The sequence below is a fragment of the Salvia hispanica genome, chromosome 1 (assembly GCF_029641045.1).
Source record: "Salvia hispanica isolate PSC_SH4W2 chromosome 1, Shi_PSC_v1, whole genome shotgun sequence".
In the NCBI taxonomy this organism is placed as follows: Eukaryota; Viridiplantae; Streptophyta; class Magnoliopsida; order Lamiales; family Lamiaceae; genus Salvia; species Salvia hispanica.
In genome coordinates, this window is record NC_142692.1 from 46,652,709 (window position 1) to 46,669,981 (window position 17,273).

General features: G+C 34.4%; 1 protein-coding gene across 1 annotated transcript; it reads left to right on the top strand.

Annotated features, from left to right (window-relative positions):
* The first annotated feature begins 3,778 nt into the window (after positions 1-3,778).
* Positions 3,779-12,639, top strand: LOC148933963 (protein FAR1-RELATED SEQUENCE 5-like). The gene is made up of 3 exons (XM_089062117.1): positions 3,779-3,929; positions 10,480-11,123; positions 11,389-12,639. Exons 1-3 carry the CDS (start codon positions 3,779-3,781, stop codon positions 12,637-12,639), a joined length of 2,046 nt encoding a protein of 681 aa, XP_088918243.1.
* Positions 12,640-17,273: the final 4,634 nt, after the last annotated feature.

The window sequence follows — 17,273 nt, forward strand, 5'->3', positions numbered from 1 at the left end:
ACTATAGTTTTATTTTATTACCTTTCCTATATATTGAAAATTTATTTTTAATTTTCTTTTGACAGTTTCGTTCAATACTTTGTTGGACTTGTTTTGATTCTCTATGTTACCGACTTTTCAATATATTATATGTTAAATAGTACTACGAGTGATAGAAGATGAATGATGGAAACTAGAAGTATATAAGCGTGTTTAAAACAAAGTTAAAAGCGGATGTCCGTAAAATATATAAATATGTGTGTAAGTAAACAATTCATCAGTGCAAAATATTCTAAAGTATATAAGTGTGTTTAAAACAAAAATTAAAAGCGGATGTCCGTAAAAAATAAAAATAAGTGTGTAAGTAACAATTCATCAGTGCAAAATATTCTAAACTCATTTTCCTGGGAAGGAGCATCTCCACATGTAAACTAGAAGGGACCTCATCCTCTCGTCTCTCATTTCTCGTTAAAATGACTAGCATCAAACCCGTAGCTTCCTCCGTGGCTTCTCAGTTTGGAGTGCCCAATCTGGTAGAGCGACGCCTATGATATCGATTTGTAATAGCAATATCTTTATGGTTCGTATGGTTGTCATGATGATTACTTGTGATTAAAGACTATAACTAATCTTATCTCGTGTTCAATAGCGTTTTTCTCAAAAGTTCAACTCGTGACAATGTATTTTAATCCGCTTTTATAATACTAGATTATTTCATGATTAATCATCTCACATTCACTCGTACGACTCGTACGACTAATTTAATTATAGACAAATCATTGTGTCTTATCACATATTGTATTTGTACCTAACTATTATCTAATCTAAAGAATCAAACATTCAAACTCCACTTTAGTAACAATTATTAAATCATATTTTGTGTGCGGCATTTATTAAAACTTACGTATTAAATATCATATTTTGTGTGCGGCGTTTATTAACATTTTCCCTCGAGGCTTTGCAAATGGTAGTTATCTTATTTGCTAGATAAAAAAAAAATTGCCGATAGTTATAAACAACTAGTGTTAACCCACGTGCGATGCACGACGGAATATTTTTTCGTCATACAATTTTAAATTGTTCATTGATTAATTAAAATAAGAAATAATATAACTATATAATACGGAGTATATAAAATATAAAAATACTATATAATAATAATTCAATAAATATATGCTACTCAATTCATTTTACACATAAAGACATAAAATTAAACATATTTGAGATGGAATCAAGACAAACACAATTATTTGGATAACGTTAAAGAGACTATATCAAGTGTTGACACTTTTGAAAACTATGTTAAAACAATCCTTCATATTTCTCTATTAAAAATAATGTAAATCACACTTTTAACAAAATAATAAATCGATAACTCATAATATTCAAAACATCAAAATTATGACCATAAAAAATTTCAAATGATAAACTACACAAAAAACATGACATTAATTGGTTGAATTAACACTATTATATTAATGAATAATGAGAACCGTTGTGAACGTTATAACGTTAATATATATTTACTGCACTTTTAAACGTGGCTTGTTGGAACATGAAACATCTATAATATTTTTTAAGCTACTTTACAATTCTCAATACTGCAAATTTTCTTTTTGTAAAAAGTATACTTAATATAATATACTATATTTTACTCAGCATGATCACCTATAGATAAGATAATTAGATTATCTATATAAAATTAGTTGTATCCCTGAACAATTAAATGTTAAATCCTAAATTCAACAATAATATTATTAGTAAACTAAAATTTGGTAGCAAACTATTTTATTTTGTTTGAACAACTAATTGTTTGATCAACTTGATTTTGATAGGTTTAATTATCTCATTGCAAATATACATATTATGCACCACTTATTAATTCATTATAAGTGATAAATAGAGTATTATTTTTTGTGTGACACCACTTAATATAATTATAGCGCAAGCGACAATACATATATACAAAAATAATAAATTGTGTAAAGATGAAAATAAATATTATCCATGTTTCAAGTTAAGGATGTTACAATTCTTCCATCTCTAAGAATTGTAAGAAATATTAGCATAAAATTGGATAAGAACCATATACACGTTCTCTAACTATTGTAATAAAAAAACAACAACAACAAATGAAGTGGAAATTACAATCAGAATATAAAATAAACCGAACTATAAATCTAGTCGAGAAAAACCCTCTTTCCGCAAGACAAAATACATCACGGTTAGTGCTCTCGAATTGACGTGTTATCCCCAAAGATGAAACGACTTCCTCCTAACGTATATAACATCTCAAACCCGCTAGGCACCGCAAGACAAAATACATCACGGTTAGTGCTCTCGAATTGACATGTTATCCCCAAAGATGAAACGACTTCCTCCTAACGTATATAACATCGCAAGCTATTTTATTTTGTTTGAACAACTAATTGTTTGATCAACTTGATTTTGATAGGTTTAATTATCTATGCAAATATACAATTATGCACCACTTATTAATTCATCATAAGTGATAAATAGTATTATTTTTTGTGTGACACCACTTAATATAATTATAGCTCAAACGACAATATATATATATACAAAAATAATAAATTGTAAAGATGAAGATAAATATTATCCATGTTTCAAGTTAAAGATGTTACAATTCTTCCATCTCTAAGAATTGTAAGAAATATTAGGATAAAATTCTTGACCATATACACGTTCTCTAACTATTGCAATAAAACAACAACAACAACAACAACAAATGAAATAGAAATTACTATCCGAATATAAAATAAACCCGAACTATAAATCTAGTCTAGAAAAGCCCTCTTTCCGCAAGACAAAATACATCACGGTTAGTGCTCTCGAACTGACGTGTTATCCCCAAAGATGAAACGACTTCCTCCTAACGTATGTAACATCTCAAACCCACTAGGCACTGATGAACTTGATGGAGCTCCAAAAATTGAGCAATACAACGTTCCTTAAATATACAATAAAATGTTGAGAGCTTGAGAGAGAATGGAGAAAGCTTTTGTTGGTGTGTAATTCATACACAACTCTGTACCTTTTATAGGCACAAAATTAGGATATGAGAGATCATGGAAATAAAACATCATAAATTATAAAATTAAGAGAACAGATGTTACAAATTTTGTTAAAGGCTCATTATCCTATTTAAAGATTTGTAACCCCTTACTCATTGTAGTGCTTTAAAAATTAGTCAAAGAATTTAATAGTTTTTATTTATTGTATTTACATCTCTTGCACAAAATAATTATTCAAATCCTTCTAAAACTCGTCTTTTATATATATAGATTTGAATGATATGTACATGCTTATAGCACAGTAAAGAATAATAATCACAACCTTAATTGTAACTAGAGACCAAATCTTAATTATTAAATCAAAACACGGAAGAATAAAATAAGAATATGGAAGGTCATATTCATACTGTTTTAAGTTGCATATGTATTTAGAATTCTTGCAATGTTTTAATTGAATCAAGAATTTAGTATATATATTTTTCATTCTAGAAGTTTTAGAAGTTTACAGATAACAATCTAGATAGTTATTTGATAATAATTTGATAAATATGAAATTTCTAAGCTTAGAACAAAATACTAGAATTTTATAGACACTAAATATCAACAATTCGATTAATTATTATAAGTGTACAATGTTAGCAGTGATATAGATGGATTGAAGTTAGAAATAGTTGAACATTAAAGTAGATAAACAATATCCTATTAGCTAGTGATATATTGATATAAATAAATAAATATAAATTGGAAATCAAATTTTATTAATTATGTCTAGTAGTGATGAAGATAAACTTGATACTGATTATGGAGATGGAGGGGTTCAGAATTCTGATGACACTGGTGATGAGCATTCTTCTTCTGATGATGATGATGAGGACGAGGACGAGGATGACGGGAGCGACTATGACGGCGGCGATGGTGACGGTGGTGGTGGCGGCAACGACGGTCGCCGACGACGACGGTGGTGGGGAGGGGGAGAATAGGAAGAGTAAGAGAGACGAATAGTCTCAAGTTATCTTTTTTATATTAGTGTTGTTTTAAGCTTGAGTACTGTTTTTTTTATAAATAATTTGTGGGTGAGTACTGTTTTTCCTTATCGAGGTTTTGACGAGGCTCGTCCACTTTTTATGTTTAAATTAAATTATGTTATATAAAAATATTTTAAATTTAATGCTAGCATTCTAATATTTTATGTAGTAACATAAATTTCAATTAAAAATAATTAATAAAATAATATCTAATGAAATAAAAAATAAACCAATACTAAAGGAGGTGACACAAATTAGAGAGGGATATGATATAGTCGAAATTGTGATACAACTGCCTACATCCATCACCCAAGTGTTAGCGAGCATTGCCAAAAGAGTGAGAATGATTTGATCGATCGTAAGGATAGCAATTGCATGCCTGTCAATGCATCCTCAGATCACATGAATGAAGATCTCCTTGTGAGAATAAGGAAACAAAATAAATCACCGAAGGAAGAGGATGTGATTTAGCATGAATCACTCTTTGCATTAATATATAATATTTTGCTTCTAAAATAGATAGAATTTTCCCTTGTATATTTAGCAATCATCTCTATATAAAGGGATGGTTACTGCATGACATAACATGATATACAGAGCGATATTCTACGCTAGACACTCTTTCTCTAACAATATGAAAAGCTTCAGTTTTCTTCATGTTATCAGAGCAGGATCATCCTGATCCTGTCTCTTTTACTCCCCTTTCTTTTCTATTTTATTAATCATTATAAATGGCAGATTCTACAGAATACGCCACATCAAATCAGTCATTCCTACAAAATTCTCAGTACCGGCCTTGCCGCAAATGTAAGAATATTTATATTCTTATGTGACCTATGTATCCATTGGTTTAATTTAAAGATTAAGTTCATATTAAATGTTAAGGATTCTAATATAAAAGACGATACCGTGATGGATCAGTTTCGATTAAAGAATTAGAATCGGGTGTATTGATAACCCTCCTCTCTTACCTTTAATAATGATACTATAAAGAGTATATGTATAAATATATATATAGGGATGTGATCATATCATAACCCATAATTATGGTGATAACCTAATAACCCTAATTTTATGGACGAAAAATATCATTTTATGGAACAGAATATCATTTTATGGAATAAAAGTATCATTTTATGCATGCTGAAAAAATATCATTTTATCGTGTATATATATCATTTTTAATAAAAATGATACTTTTGACCCATAAAATGATAGGGTTATTAGGTTATCACATAAATATGAGTTATGATATGATCGCACCCCTATATATATATATATATAGGGGAGCGTTAGGGTGCCACCATATTTAAAGTGACAACATACCACTAATCATAGCCCTTAGATCTATAAGATGGATGCCTATGATTGAATTAATGAAATAGAATTCGGATTGCAGTCTTATATATTGGATATTGCAGGTGTGGGTATTTTAGTCATTCCATAATATTTTGAAATCAAAATTGGGGATATCCCCAAAAATTGCGGTACTCTTCACATCCCCTCTCTCTCCCCCGATTCACAAATTGAGAGAAAAAGTTCACAAAATCCCGCCGGCTCCGCCTCTACACCGTGAATCGGCGATTTCCGGCCACCACTACACCGTGAATCAACAATTCCGGCTAATTTCAGGAATTGCGAACCGTACATTCAAAAATCATCAAACCTGCAACCACTAAACTGTAAATCAGTCCACAACTACAAGATTTTAGGGTTTTTTCGTCGACAAGGTACGTTGATCGGAATAGGTTTTAGGTTTCCGTTTGGTGTTGATCAGAATAGGTTTCGAGAATGTTACTGTGTTTGTGTATGTTCCTTGATGTTGCTGCGAGATTTAAGTATTATTCATTCAATTTCTGCCATGTTTAATGTTGATTGGTGTTTGTTTGCTAAATTTATTGTTTAGATCTGAGGTTTTTGCGAGATTTTGGTTGATGTTTTGGAAAACTCAGAGGAACTGAGATTTTGGTTGGTTGTGATGTGCATTTTGAAGTTCCAGATTCATATATTTCATCTTTTACGAATTTGTATAGTTGCATGCCCAAACAACAACTGAGTTTGCTGGTTATACATGTGACACCGATATTGCAGTATTGCTGATAATATTTTGCGGTGCATCATTTACAATATTGCAGTATTGTTTATCACCAATCGTATAACGATTTTGCTCGGTGTAATGGTAATTTTGCTATTGTATAGCGATTTTGCTTGGTGTAATGGTAATTTTGCAATTGTATGGCGATTTTGCTCCATGTATTGGTGATTTTTGCAATTGTATGATGATTTCTTATAGTTTTTATTGCGATTTTGTTACGTAAGTTTGCTGGTTATATATGTGGTACTGATATTGCAGTATTGCTGATAATATTTTGCAGTGCACCATTTACAATATTGCAGTATTGTTGATCGCCAATTGTATAACGATTTTGCTTGGTGTAATGGTAATTTTGCAATTGTATGATGATTTCTTCTAGTTTTTATCGCGATTTTGTTATGTGGACCTGAGGTTTTCCAAAATTTTGGTTGATGTCTTGGAAAACTTAGATGAAGCTCGGTTAGGAAACCCTAGATCAGTGAGCTACTGGAACCAAGACAAGTGAGATCATTTTTTTGGTTGATTTGGGTGATTTGTGGATGATTTGGTTGTATCTGCTTCATTTTGGATGTTTCTTTATTGTATCTGATTCATTTTTTTGAATGTTGCTTGATTGGTGGACAATATTGATTGATATTCTTGGTTTAATGCAATGTAATATAAATTAAAATGGCACGAAAAAGAACAACATCACCGGCACAGGCAGAGGCAGAGGAAGAAGAGTCTGAACGAAACTCTAGAAGGGAGATACATGAAGAAGAAGCTGAAACCAACACTAGTCATCAGAATATGAATGAGGAGGAAGCTGAAACACAAGCAGTAGAATAAACATTGATGAAGAAGAAAGAGGATCACGAGGTTTAGGTATTGTGATACATCTTGCAGTTTTGCATGTTATATATTGCAGTATTGCTGATTATATATTGCAGTGCATCATTTATAATATTGCATTATTGTTTATCACCAAATATTGTAGTGCATCATTTATAATATTGTAGTATTGATTATCATGATGGAAATACTCTTTTTTTTGTAGGGGGTGAAGGCCTTGAACGAAGCCGGAATTGTTTGCGAATGTCATTGATACTTAAACTTGAAGCAGAAGAAGGATATTATAGAAATGGGCTTTGGTACCCATCTCAACTTCAAAATGAACTACATACCTCGAGGAGGGGAAAAAGAAGGGATCAATAGATGTGGAGAAGATGGCTGTGGACTACCACAAACCGTGACCAATGAATAAACTCTTGGTGTTTTGAACATGAATTCTGATTTGGTTGATGTTTTTCTAGGTAGCTTCTTGTACTGAAACATAGTTGTATTATTTTGGCGTAGACAATGTGATGACGTAATTTGAATTGATTTTTTTTTTCTGTACTTGTTTTGATGTCTTTTACTTATAAAATATTTGCATGCTTATGTTAAATCTAGCTAAGGAATACGTCATAAAGTTATACAACAATTAATTATTGGGTGCACTGCAACTCATATAGCGGCGTACTGAAATCTCGACACAAATAAAATTATTCTCGTCAACAAACACTAATTATTGAAATGGAATGCAACCTGAGAACAATAGTATACAATTAATAATTAATCCTACTGCGGTGTGAAATTAGTAACATAATAGATTGAAACAAATAGTGTGGTCTGCAATCGTTTCATTAAACTACATCAGGAACAAAAATTATTAAAATAATATGTAAACTGCAATATCGTCATGGTAACACTGCAATATTCAATGAATAACACTGCAAAAAGTTTGTGAATTAAAACTGAAACCAACAACGAAATTTATGAAATTAGCAGCAAAAAAGGAAGAAGCAAGAAGAGATTCACAGAAATGAAAGGAGAAAATACGAAGTAGATTGCTACAAATCGGAGAGTTCAATTACTTAGTAAATTCACGGAGTTCAATCACATATCAAAATTCATGGAATTCAATTACAGATCACGACTTGCAGAATGAAATTCACGAAATTCATGGATTTCAATTAACAATAAGCTCCAAAACTATGCACAAAATTACAGATAAAACTAAGAATGGAGTCGTCGGCCATATCAGATGAACGAGATTCAGTAAATCAAAAATTGAGTGAAATTTTGAATGGATTGAACAGATTCGTATGGAATGTATTGAGCAATAGTAAGCAATACCGTGAGAACAAATATGCAATCGTTTCAATAAACTACATCATGAACAAATTTAATAAAGTAATATGTCAAATGCACACACTACGTGTTAACAATGCATCATTCATGACTTTAATTTGCAAACTGGTAAAGGTAAAAAAAAAAAATATGCGACTACAATCTTCAAGTACTTCAAAACGAACTAAGTGCTCTCTTATTCATTTTGTCTGCCAAAATTTGTAGAGTCACAGGGACACATTTCTCCGCATTTTCCACACTAACACAACGTTTTTATCATCAACTTCACGACCTTCTCCTTCATGGACACCAATCAGCTTGCAGAACTGCTTCCCGAATCTGCAATTGACCATATGTTGGACTGCAACATGTACCACATAATGCAGCAATCTTATAAGAAACAGAGTATGACCATAAGAACTTAATCAAAAGCGAATCAAAACGAATTTGAACAGCAATTAGTAGGTTTATAAACGAAGCAAAATGAATTTGAACAGCAATATTCACCCGATGCAATTGTAATACAGATATGCAATTGCAAGTTCAGAGAAATGCAATTCGTAATACATAACGAAGCAATCTGAAATTAATAAAACATGCTACACCAAAAATGAATCGAATTAACAAATAAGAATAAATAATAATCATAAATCAAATTCAGATCAACAAAGCTGGATAAAAACATGAAGTCATGAATTCAACAAACATGCAATAATCGATGAATATGCAGATTATCAAATAATCACTAATAAAAAACATGAAGTTTACATATTATCAAAGGAGCAACAATGACTTGCATCAAGTGGAATTCATGAATTTCAATTATAGAATAAATTACGGCCTGATGATTTTCTTACCCCCTAATAATTGACTCATCTCCATGACAGCGGGATCGTCAAACTCCTTGCAATTCAGAGTTGATTGAGAACGAATTACACTTATGAATTCACAAATTGCAAAAGAGTGGGATCTTCAATCTTCGCACCAATTGAAGTTCAATCAAGGATCCATTCTAGATTTTATTCGAATTGCACTTCTGGATTCGATTTGATCATCAGAATAGAGAGTTCAATTCGTTCTGAATTTAGAGAACGAACTGAGACAGAACTCACTAGTTTTGTTGCTGTGAAGATTGAAAGTGATGAATGAATTGATTGACACAACAATTGCGTGAAATCTTCGTTCCAAATTGAACGCGATTTCGTGATACTGAAATAAGGAATTTAAATGAATTAAGGGTGGAGAGAAACTGATCTGATTTCCTAAAATACCCTTCTGCGATTTTTTAGTTTTTTTTTTAATTATTCAGCCTGCCACATGGCAAGCTTAGAGCTGTTGGATTTCAAGATCGGATGGTTGTAATGGGTGGTATGTTGTCATCTAAAATGGAGTTGTCATATTAACACATCCCTATATATATATATATATTGGGATGTATTCAGGTCATTATGCTAAGTATTTGTAAAACATAAAACAATTCCCAAACCATTGATTTTTTCCATCTGATGGCCGAATTGTTTGCCATGTATAATTAGTAATATTATTTATAAATAAAGAAAATGTTAGTTTAGGTATAATCCTCAATGCAGCGGTTATTAACATCCCATGATTATCTCCATCCAATATACACGTACATTTCATCATTGATTTTGTTTTATTTTATTTTGTTTTTCTACCATTATTCTACACGTATATTTCATCCTTTATTTTCTTTGATTTTATTTTGATTTTCTATCATTATTCATCATGTTATTATTATTCTTCGGAAAAGTCACGCAATCTCATATTATAATTTATCTTCATAAACCCAGCGTAATAGGAGTTGCAACCTTTTTTATATCACGTCGATGGAAGAAGGTATGTCGCTGTTTAATTTTAATGATCATCTGTATGAATTTGGTTTCAACGATGATGGTAATTTTCAAGTGTTCTTAGCATGAAAAAATAGTGGCTTTCTCTGAGGGTTTTTTTTCCGAAGGGTATAGGTTGTAGTAGTACATTCGGTGACACAACGTTCCAAAACTGGTTTGAGTTAGAGGATTTTCATAGTTTTATAAACTTTTTAATTTTTTGTTGAAGGTATGTTAAAATGTTTTTGTAATGTATGCCAACATATGTTTAATGTAGTCTATTACTCGACTGATCAATTCCATTTTTTATTATACAGTTAATGTTGTGCCTGAATGTTCAACAGAACTAAAACCTGTTGTTGGTCAGTGTTTCCAATCACTTGATTTTGCAATCGCTTTTTACGATGTGTATGCTCGAGCAGTTGGTTTTGAGACGTGCAAACAAGGAGTCAAAAAAGCAGAAGGTGTTACTATTTGGCAGTATATTGTATGTACTCGTCAAGGTAAGAAGAGGACAGAGGAGGAGGATATGGTGAACGCCAGACATGGTTTCACGCTGAAAAGGAGACGTTTATCCAACCGGTGTGCCTGCCAAGCGAAGATATCATTTCGTTATTTCTCCGAAGGCGGACGTCCCGGATATAAGATTCATGAGTTTGTAGAGGCACATAACCATACCATGGTGGAGATGCAACATAAGCCATTCATGTCTATAAATCGAAATCTGACTGAAGTGCATGAGAAATTCATTCTAGACTGTTCAAGGGCTAATATCGGCCCCACTTTGACTTTTAAATTCCTGAAGGAGGTATTGGGAGGCTACCAGATGGTGGGGTGCACCGTTGGGGATATACGTAATGCATCTCGAGACATTAAAGCGTATGCTCAAGGTTATGATGTTCAGATGGTATTGGACGAGATGCGTAGGAAGAAGGAACTATCTGATGCATTTACATATCACTATGAAGTTAATAGTGAGAATCAGTTGGTAGCCTTATTTTGGTGCAATGGTGTCTCGAAAAGGAACTACCACATGTTTGGTGACATTGTTGCTTTCGACTCAACTTATAACACCAACATGTACTACTTTCTGTTGATTTCGAAATATTACATTATATTCATTATTAGTTACATTATCATTAAACAATATGCTCACATTATGGTAGTACATTATGCATAGTTTATTTTTACATTATTAAGTTCTGGTTGGACATATCAGGTACTGTATGATATTTTGTCCATTTACTGGTTAGGACAATCACGGGAGACCTGTTACATTCGCTGCTGGTCTAGTTTCGAATGAGAAGACAAGTGCATTTGCTTGGTTGTTTAAACATTTTATTGAGTGCATGGGTGTTGCACCCAAAATGATGGTCACGGACCAAGATTTGGGAATGCGGTCGGCTCTTGAGGAAATTCTAGTTGGCACTAGACATCGGTGGTGCATGTGGCATATAATGCACAAGCTTGCGATCAAAGCTCTGAAGAAGCTCCTCACAAATGAAAATTTCAAGAAGGATTTCCATGCTTGTGTTTGGTCCGAATTACACGAACCGGAGGAGTTTGAAGAAATGTGGGATGCTATTATTGTAGAATATGGTCTAGAAAATGAGGATTGGTTCAGAACCATGTATCGGCATAGGAAGTATTGGATACCTGCTTATTTTCGTGATTTTCCGCTGGGATCGATGATTCGGACCACATCAGTGTCTGAGTCTGAAAACAGTTTTTACAAAATCTTTCTGAAGCCTCGGCTAAATCTTGCTGAATTCTATTTGAGTTTCAATAATGCCTTGGAATCTCAACGTAATTCTAATGCAAAGTTGGACTACGCAGATTCAACTCTTGTGCCAATTTTGGCCACTGACCAGCCTTTCGAAAAGCATGCATCCACATTATTTACCGACTCTATGTTCAGAACCGTGCAGGAAGAAATTGTGGAGGGTTGCATCAGATGTAAGATTGTTGGTATGTCATCCGAAGGCATGATTGATTGCTATAAAGTAGGTGACAACCACCGAAACACATTTGTGGTGACACGTGACAAGACGGACCAGTCGTACGTGTGCGAATGCAAGTTGTTTGGCAGGCAAGGGTTTCTGTGCTGCCACATATTTTACTTATTCAAGAACAACGAAGTGAAGGTCATTCCTGATAAGTACTCTGAAAGCAGGTGGATGAAGACGCCATTGGTAAAGACTGTACATGGATACACGGCTGATGTGTTTCAAAACAATGATGCCCAAGATGAGAAGTTGATTTTATTAAATGAAGTGACGTCTATTTTCTTCAGTTGCCTTGCTAGTTGCCTTCACCCTCTTGACGTTGTCCAAAGAAAAGGGTGTTGTAGTACGAAAGGCAAGCGCATAATTTCAAAGAGGGAGAAGGATATAAAGGAGCACAATAGACCTTTGAGGAGATGTATGAATTGCCTAGATATGGACCATAACGATTCCCAGAATTGCCCTGAAAATGCGAATGGTAAGGGCAAGGAGAAATGCTGAATGTATGTTCATGTCGTCGTTCCAGAATGTTTTTTTATTTGAACTGTCGTACTTACGTTTTGCAATAAACCTTTTTTCCGTATTACATTATTGTAAGGTAAATGCTACATTTCCCACATCTTTTTTTGGACGTATTACATTATTTCCGATTATGCTACATTAGTCATGTTATTATTAACTAGTTAGCTAGTACATCCTATAACATAGTGTAATTTGTTATAGGACTCAATGATACATCCGTTATGTACATATGTTAGTTAAATAATGTAACTATATTGGATATCTTGAACTTCTTTCAACCTTATATGTTGAGTTGAATTTCTCAAATAATGTAATCGTTGTTGCCTTCTAATGTACATTTTCATCCCAGATTCAATTGATTATTCTCTTAAAGTATAACTTCACAAATTTCAAATCCTACGCACTATTATCAGGGATGGAATAAGAACAACTACAAGTGCTTCAGTGCATGAAAATAACTTTCATCATGAACGAAGTTTACATCTAAAACACTTTGCATCATTGGTCACTGATGTAGTATAACCCACAAATCAACAATAATATAATAGAGTAGTGCTGAACAAAATATGTTTAACATAGTTAATAAATAACGTATGTCCTTAATAGAGTTTCGAAATACCAAATGTGCAAAAGGCAAAACCATTTTTTATCTGCTTCCCACCCAAAAATAAAGCTGCATAACAAACTACATTTCCCACAAAATAATTCAGACCGGCACATCAATCACTCCAAACCATAATTTTGAACAAACTTTTCGAAACTGAACTTTGCAGGCTTCTCTTTCCAGTGCTGATCTGCTGCAATTTTATTAAACTTTTGTCTGATATTATGCTCAAACATGAGTAAGGCCGTGTTGAACTTAATCCTTAGCATTTCCACGCTTTTGTTTCCCCGTGCCGTGAACCCACAGTCCCAGTCTTTGTCCTTATCTCCGAAAAAGGTTTCCATATGGCGCATCAGGTACACACCACAGTCCACCCTGTTGAAAAGGCCTCTCCATGGCATACTTAGTGGATGCAGTGAACATTTGCGAATCATACCAGCTAGCTTGGGTCTTCTGAATTTCGCGAGTGCATCAGCAAGGTACTTCCTCTGCATAAATTAAAATAATATTAAAATATAGTAAACAATACAAACTATACAATTCAACCATTACCGTAAGAAACAACAGTAGCATAGTCTGTACACATATACCAAACATACTAACACGGCTGACCCAGATAATGTACCTAGTCAGAGAGTTAATGTACGTACCAACAGAGAAGGTGTTTTCCCGTATTTTGCGTTGAAAGATTCATGTGAATCAGCAAGTGTGTTGTCAATCACATTCAGCTTCCCAGCAGCAACATCGAAGCACAACAGATACATATGCTCGGGTCCTTGAATCGGGAAGAAAATCTAAAATACGCACAACATTAAATACTTAAACTTTGAATATTACCTTGCAGCTTAGTTGGAACAGTAGACCTCACCAGTTCATAGTTATTCCATTCAAAATCTTTCACAGCTAATACTTCACCCAAAACCCTTGTGTGGAAAAGATCAAACAACCTTTTATCTTCCCAATCAGCAGGTGGATTCACAATGGTATTAATCTGCATTATATTGTGTCAATACTCCATCAATGTCATGAAATTTATGCAAACTAAATGCTAGTATTTTACTCACACATGGTCCGGTAGAGAAAAACAACCTTGAAGCAGTTTCTGGCGCCTTTACTAACTCCATGTGGTTTAAGTATGAGCTCCATGCATCAACCACCGCAACAGAGACTTCCTTAAAAGGTGCAAGAGAAACAAACTCTTTTTTGGCCGTCTTAGCATAGGTGTCTTGATAAACTATTGCTTTCCTGTAAAGTTACGTACATTGTTTTGGTAAGAAGTAATATTCTTCAATTCATATAATGATTGTTAAAATACACTGCGTATGACATACTCATGGTCGTTCTTTGTGTTCAGCACCCAGTAGTACATTTCCTTGTCAACTTGATTCGCCCTTGCTGTTATTTTAACAGCCCTGTCATTGAACGGAGATCTAAGCACAAGACTCGGTTTTTTTGTTCTCTGAATTGTATTCGGATTTTCAACCTACATAATGAAAAAATGCGCACAGATTGAAATCAATCCAGTAATGTAGATTTCACCGTATTGGTGAGAACCAAATATAAGAAATTCGCAAAAGCAAAGTGACATGTTTATAACTGATGGCCCACCTCAACATGTGGATCTTTCAAAACTCCTTTCTCCTTTGTAGCATCCTCTACTGCCTTCCCCTTAGACTTACCACCTCCACCAACATTATGCTCAGCAATGTACCGCTAAACAACCAACAATGTGCAATGAAATGAAAATCAATAAACAGTACTCCATCGCCAGAGTTAATGTTGCAGAAGTATGTAACGGATGTAAAGTTAACACAAGTAATGTCCCACCTCAACTTCTTCCCTAATCACTACTCCTTTCGCCTTTGTAGCTCCTTTGCTAGTCTTACCACAAACTTTTTTCCCATCATTAGCCTGAGGATCCTGATGTCCGGCCATATTTGCGGCTTCGGTACTGGATTTTGACTGAGCCTGTTTTGCACTATTTCCCTCTTGATTTTTAGCTACTACAGTATTGGGGATAGTCTCAACAATTCCTCTCCCATGCTCGTCAACACTTGCCTGTAGATTTTTAATAAAATAGTATTCATAAGGTAATAATGTAGGTAGATGTACTGAACATGTACAAACCTAATCTAAGCAAAGTAGATTAAATAACTATGGTATGAATTGACTTCTTGATGTTTACCGTTGCAATCTTGACACTTGGTATGGTATCCACATCCATGCCTTTACTTGCTCCGTCACCATCTGACATTGGACCCGTCTCACCTGCAACACTTAGTGGCCTGTCCCCTTCAGGTACATCGTCACTGCCTTGGTGCCCTTAAGCTCTCGCATCATCACCACCGTTACTTATGTCATCACTGTTGAATCTGTCCGTATGTTCATTACCACCTGACTCGGGCACGAGTTCAAACGACGGCCTCTCAAAGTCATCTTCTATCTTCATCTTTTTGTCGTACGCATGCATCATCCTTTCAATTGCTGCAATCCATTCAGGATTGAACTCCTCTTCGTCTTCCTTAGCTTGAGTTAGTGTCTCAACAATCACTTCGTCTGTTGGCATTGATTCGTCGGCTAGCCGAAGTAGTTTTTCCCCCATTTGTGTACCTAACCGGAAGCAACTTTCGTCCATCAACTCGATTGGTATTTTCTTGAAATCGTCTACCCAGCTCTCAACAACAGCTGCCAACTGAGATACACAGGTCGTCCACTCATCACGGATACGTTTTTCTCTGTTTCGGCTAGGCTCTGGCCGGTCCTCACGTACAGGTTGTTGCTGCCTCATCCTTTCCTCCTCCCTCAAATACTCCTCTTTGTTAATTTAGTCCTCTTTGCTCCCACATCCAAACATACCGTGCTTCACTTCTTTTGCTTGCCGTTTATGGAGTGTTTCCCTTGTCCAACCTTTTATGGTTGGCCATGCACGAATCACCTTACGTCTGCAATGAACAACTCTATCCACATAGCAGCACTGTGAAGAATCCATAAAAATAAAACATTAATTAGGGACTGCACGTAATTAAAATGTACTCCCTCCGTCCCGGCTAAGATGACACATTCCTTAGCTGACACGAGATTTTAGGAGTTATTGGTTAAAGTGTTTAATTGGAGAGAGAAAAGGTGGATGTAAGTATTAAAATAGAGAGAGAAAGAAAGATGAATATTTTAATAGGAGTGAGAAAAAGTTGTTGGGTGTATTAATTGGAGAGAGAAAGTTTCCAAAATAGGAAATGTGTCATCTTAGTCGGGACAAACTAAAAAGGAAAACGTGTCATCTTAAGCGGGACGGAGGGAGTAGTACACTACAATAATAGTACATTACTTACCACCAGTAAGCAGATTGGCCCAGTGAATGAAACACCGAGCTTTGTCAAACACAGATAGAATCCAGTGTGCGAGATCGTCTGGAATATGGGTGATATTGAAGTGTAGGATTTCGCCGAACCCTATTTCGTGGACAGCTTGGATCTGTCTCGGGTTCAATTTCTTAATCATCTTCACAAATTCTTCTGACGTCCTCCTGAAATAGAGTACATTATCCTTCTTATTTCGCTTCTGTGGCTGTTGTTGGGTCTCCCCTGGTGGGTCCACAAAGTCGTCAGCGTCATCAACTCTTGCCCTCTTTGAACCTATTCACAACAAATCATGTACACACAAATCAGATACTGAGCCACGATGTAAATAGTAGATGCATTTTTGTACAGATGCATTTATGTACAACTGCCATACAATGCAGATACAAGTACATAGTGTAGATGATGTAGCTACATAATTTAAAAATGTTGATGCATAGATAATGTAGCCTAACAAGTATAAAATGTAGATAACAGCACAACAGTTACTTTCCCAAGATGAATGCAGCTTCAGACTTCGATAATGTACACATTACATACAAGAATTCAGTCTCCAAAATGATGTAACTAAATAATTAAAAAAGGCAGAGAGATATTATAAATGCAGATACAATTATGCAGGGTACATGATGTAGCTACACAATTAAAAAATG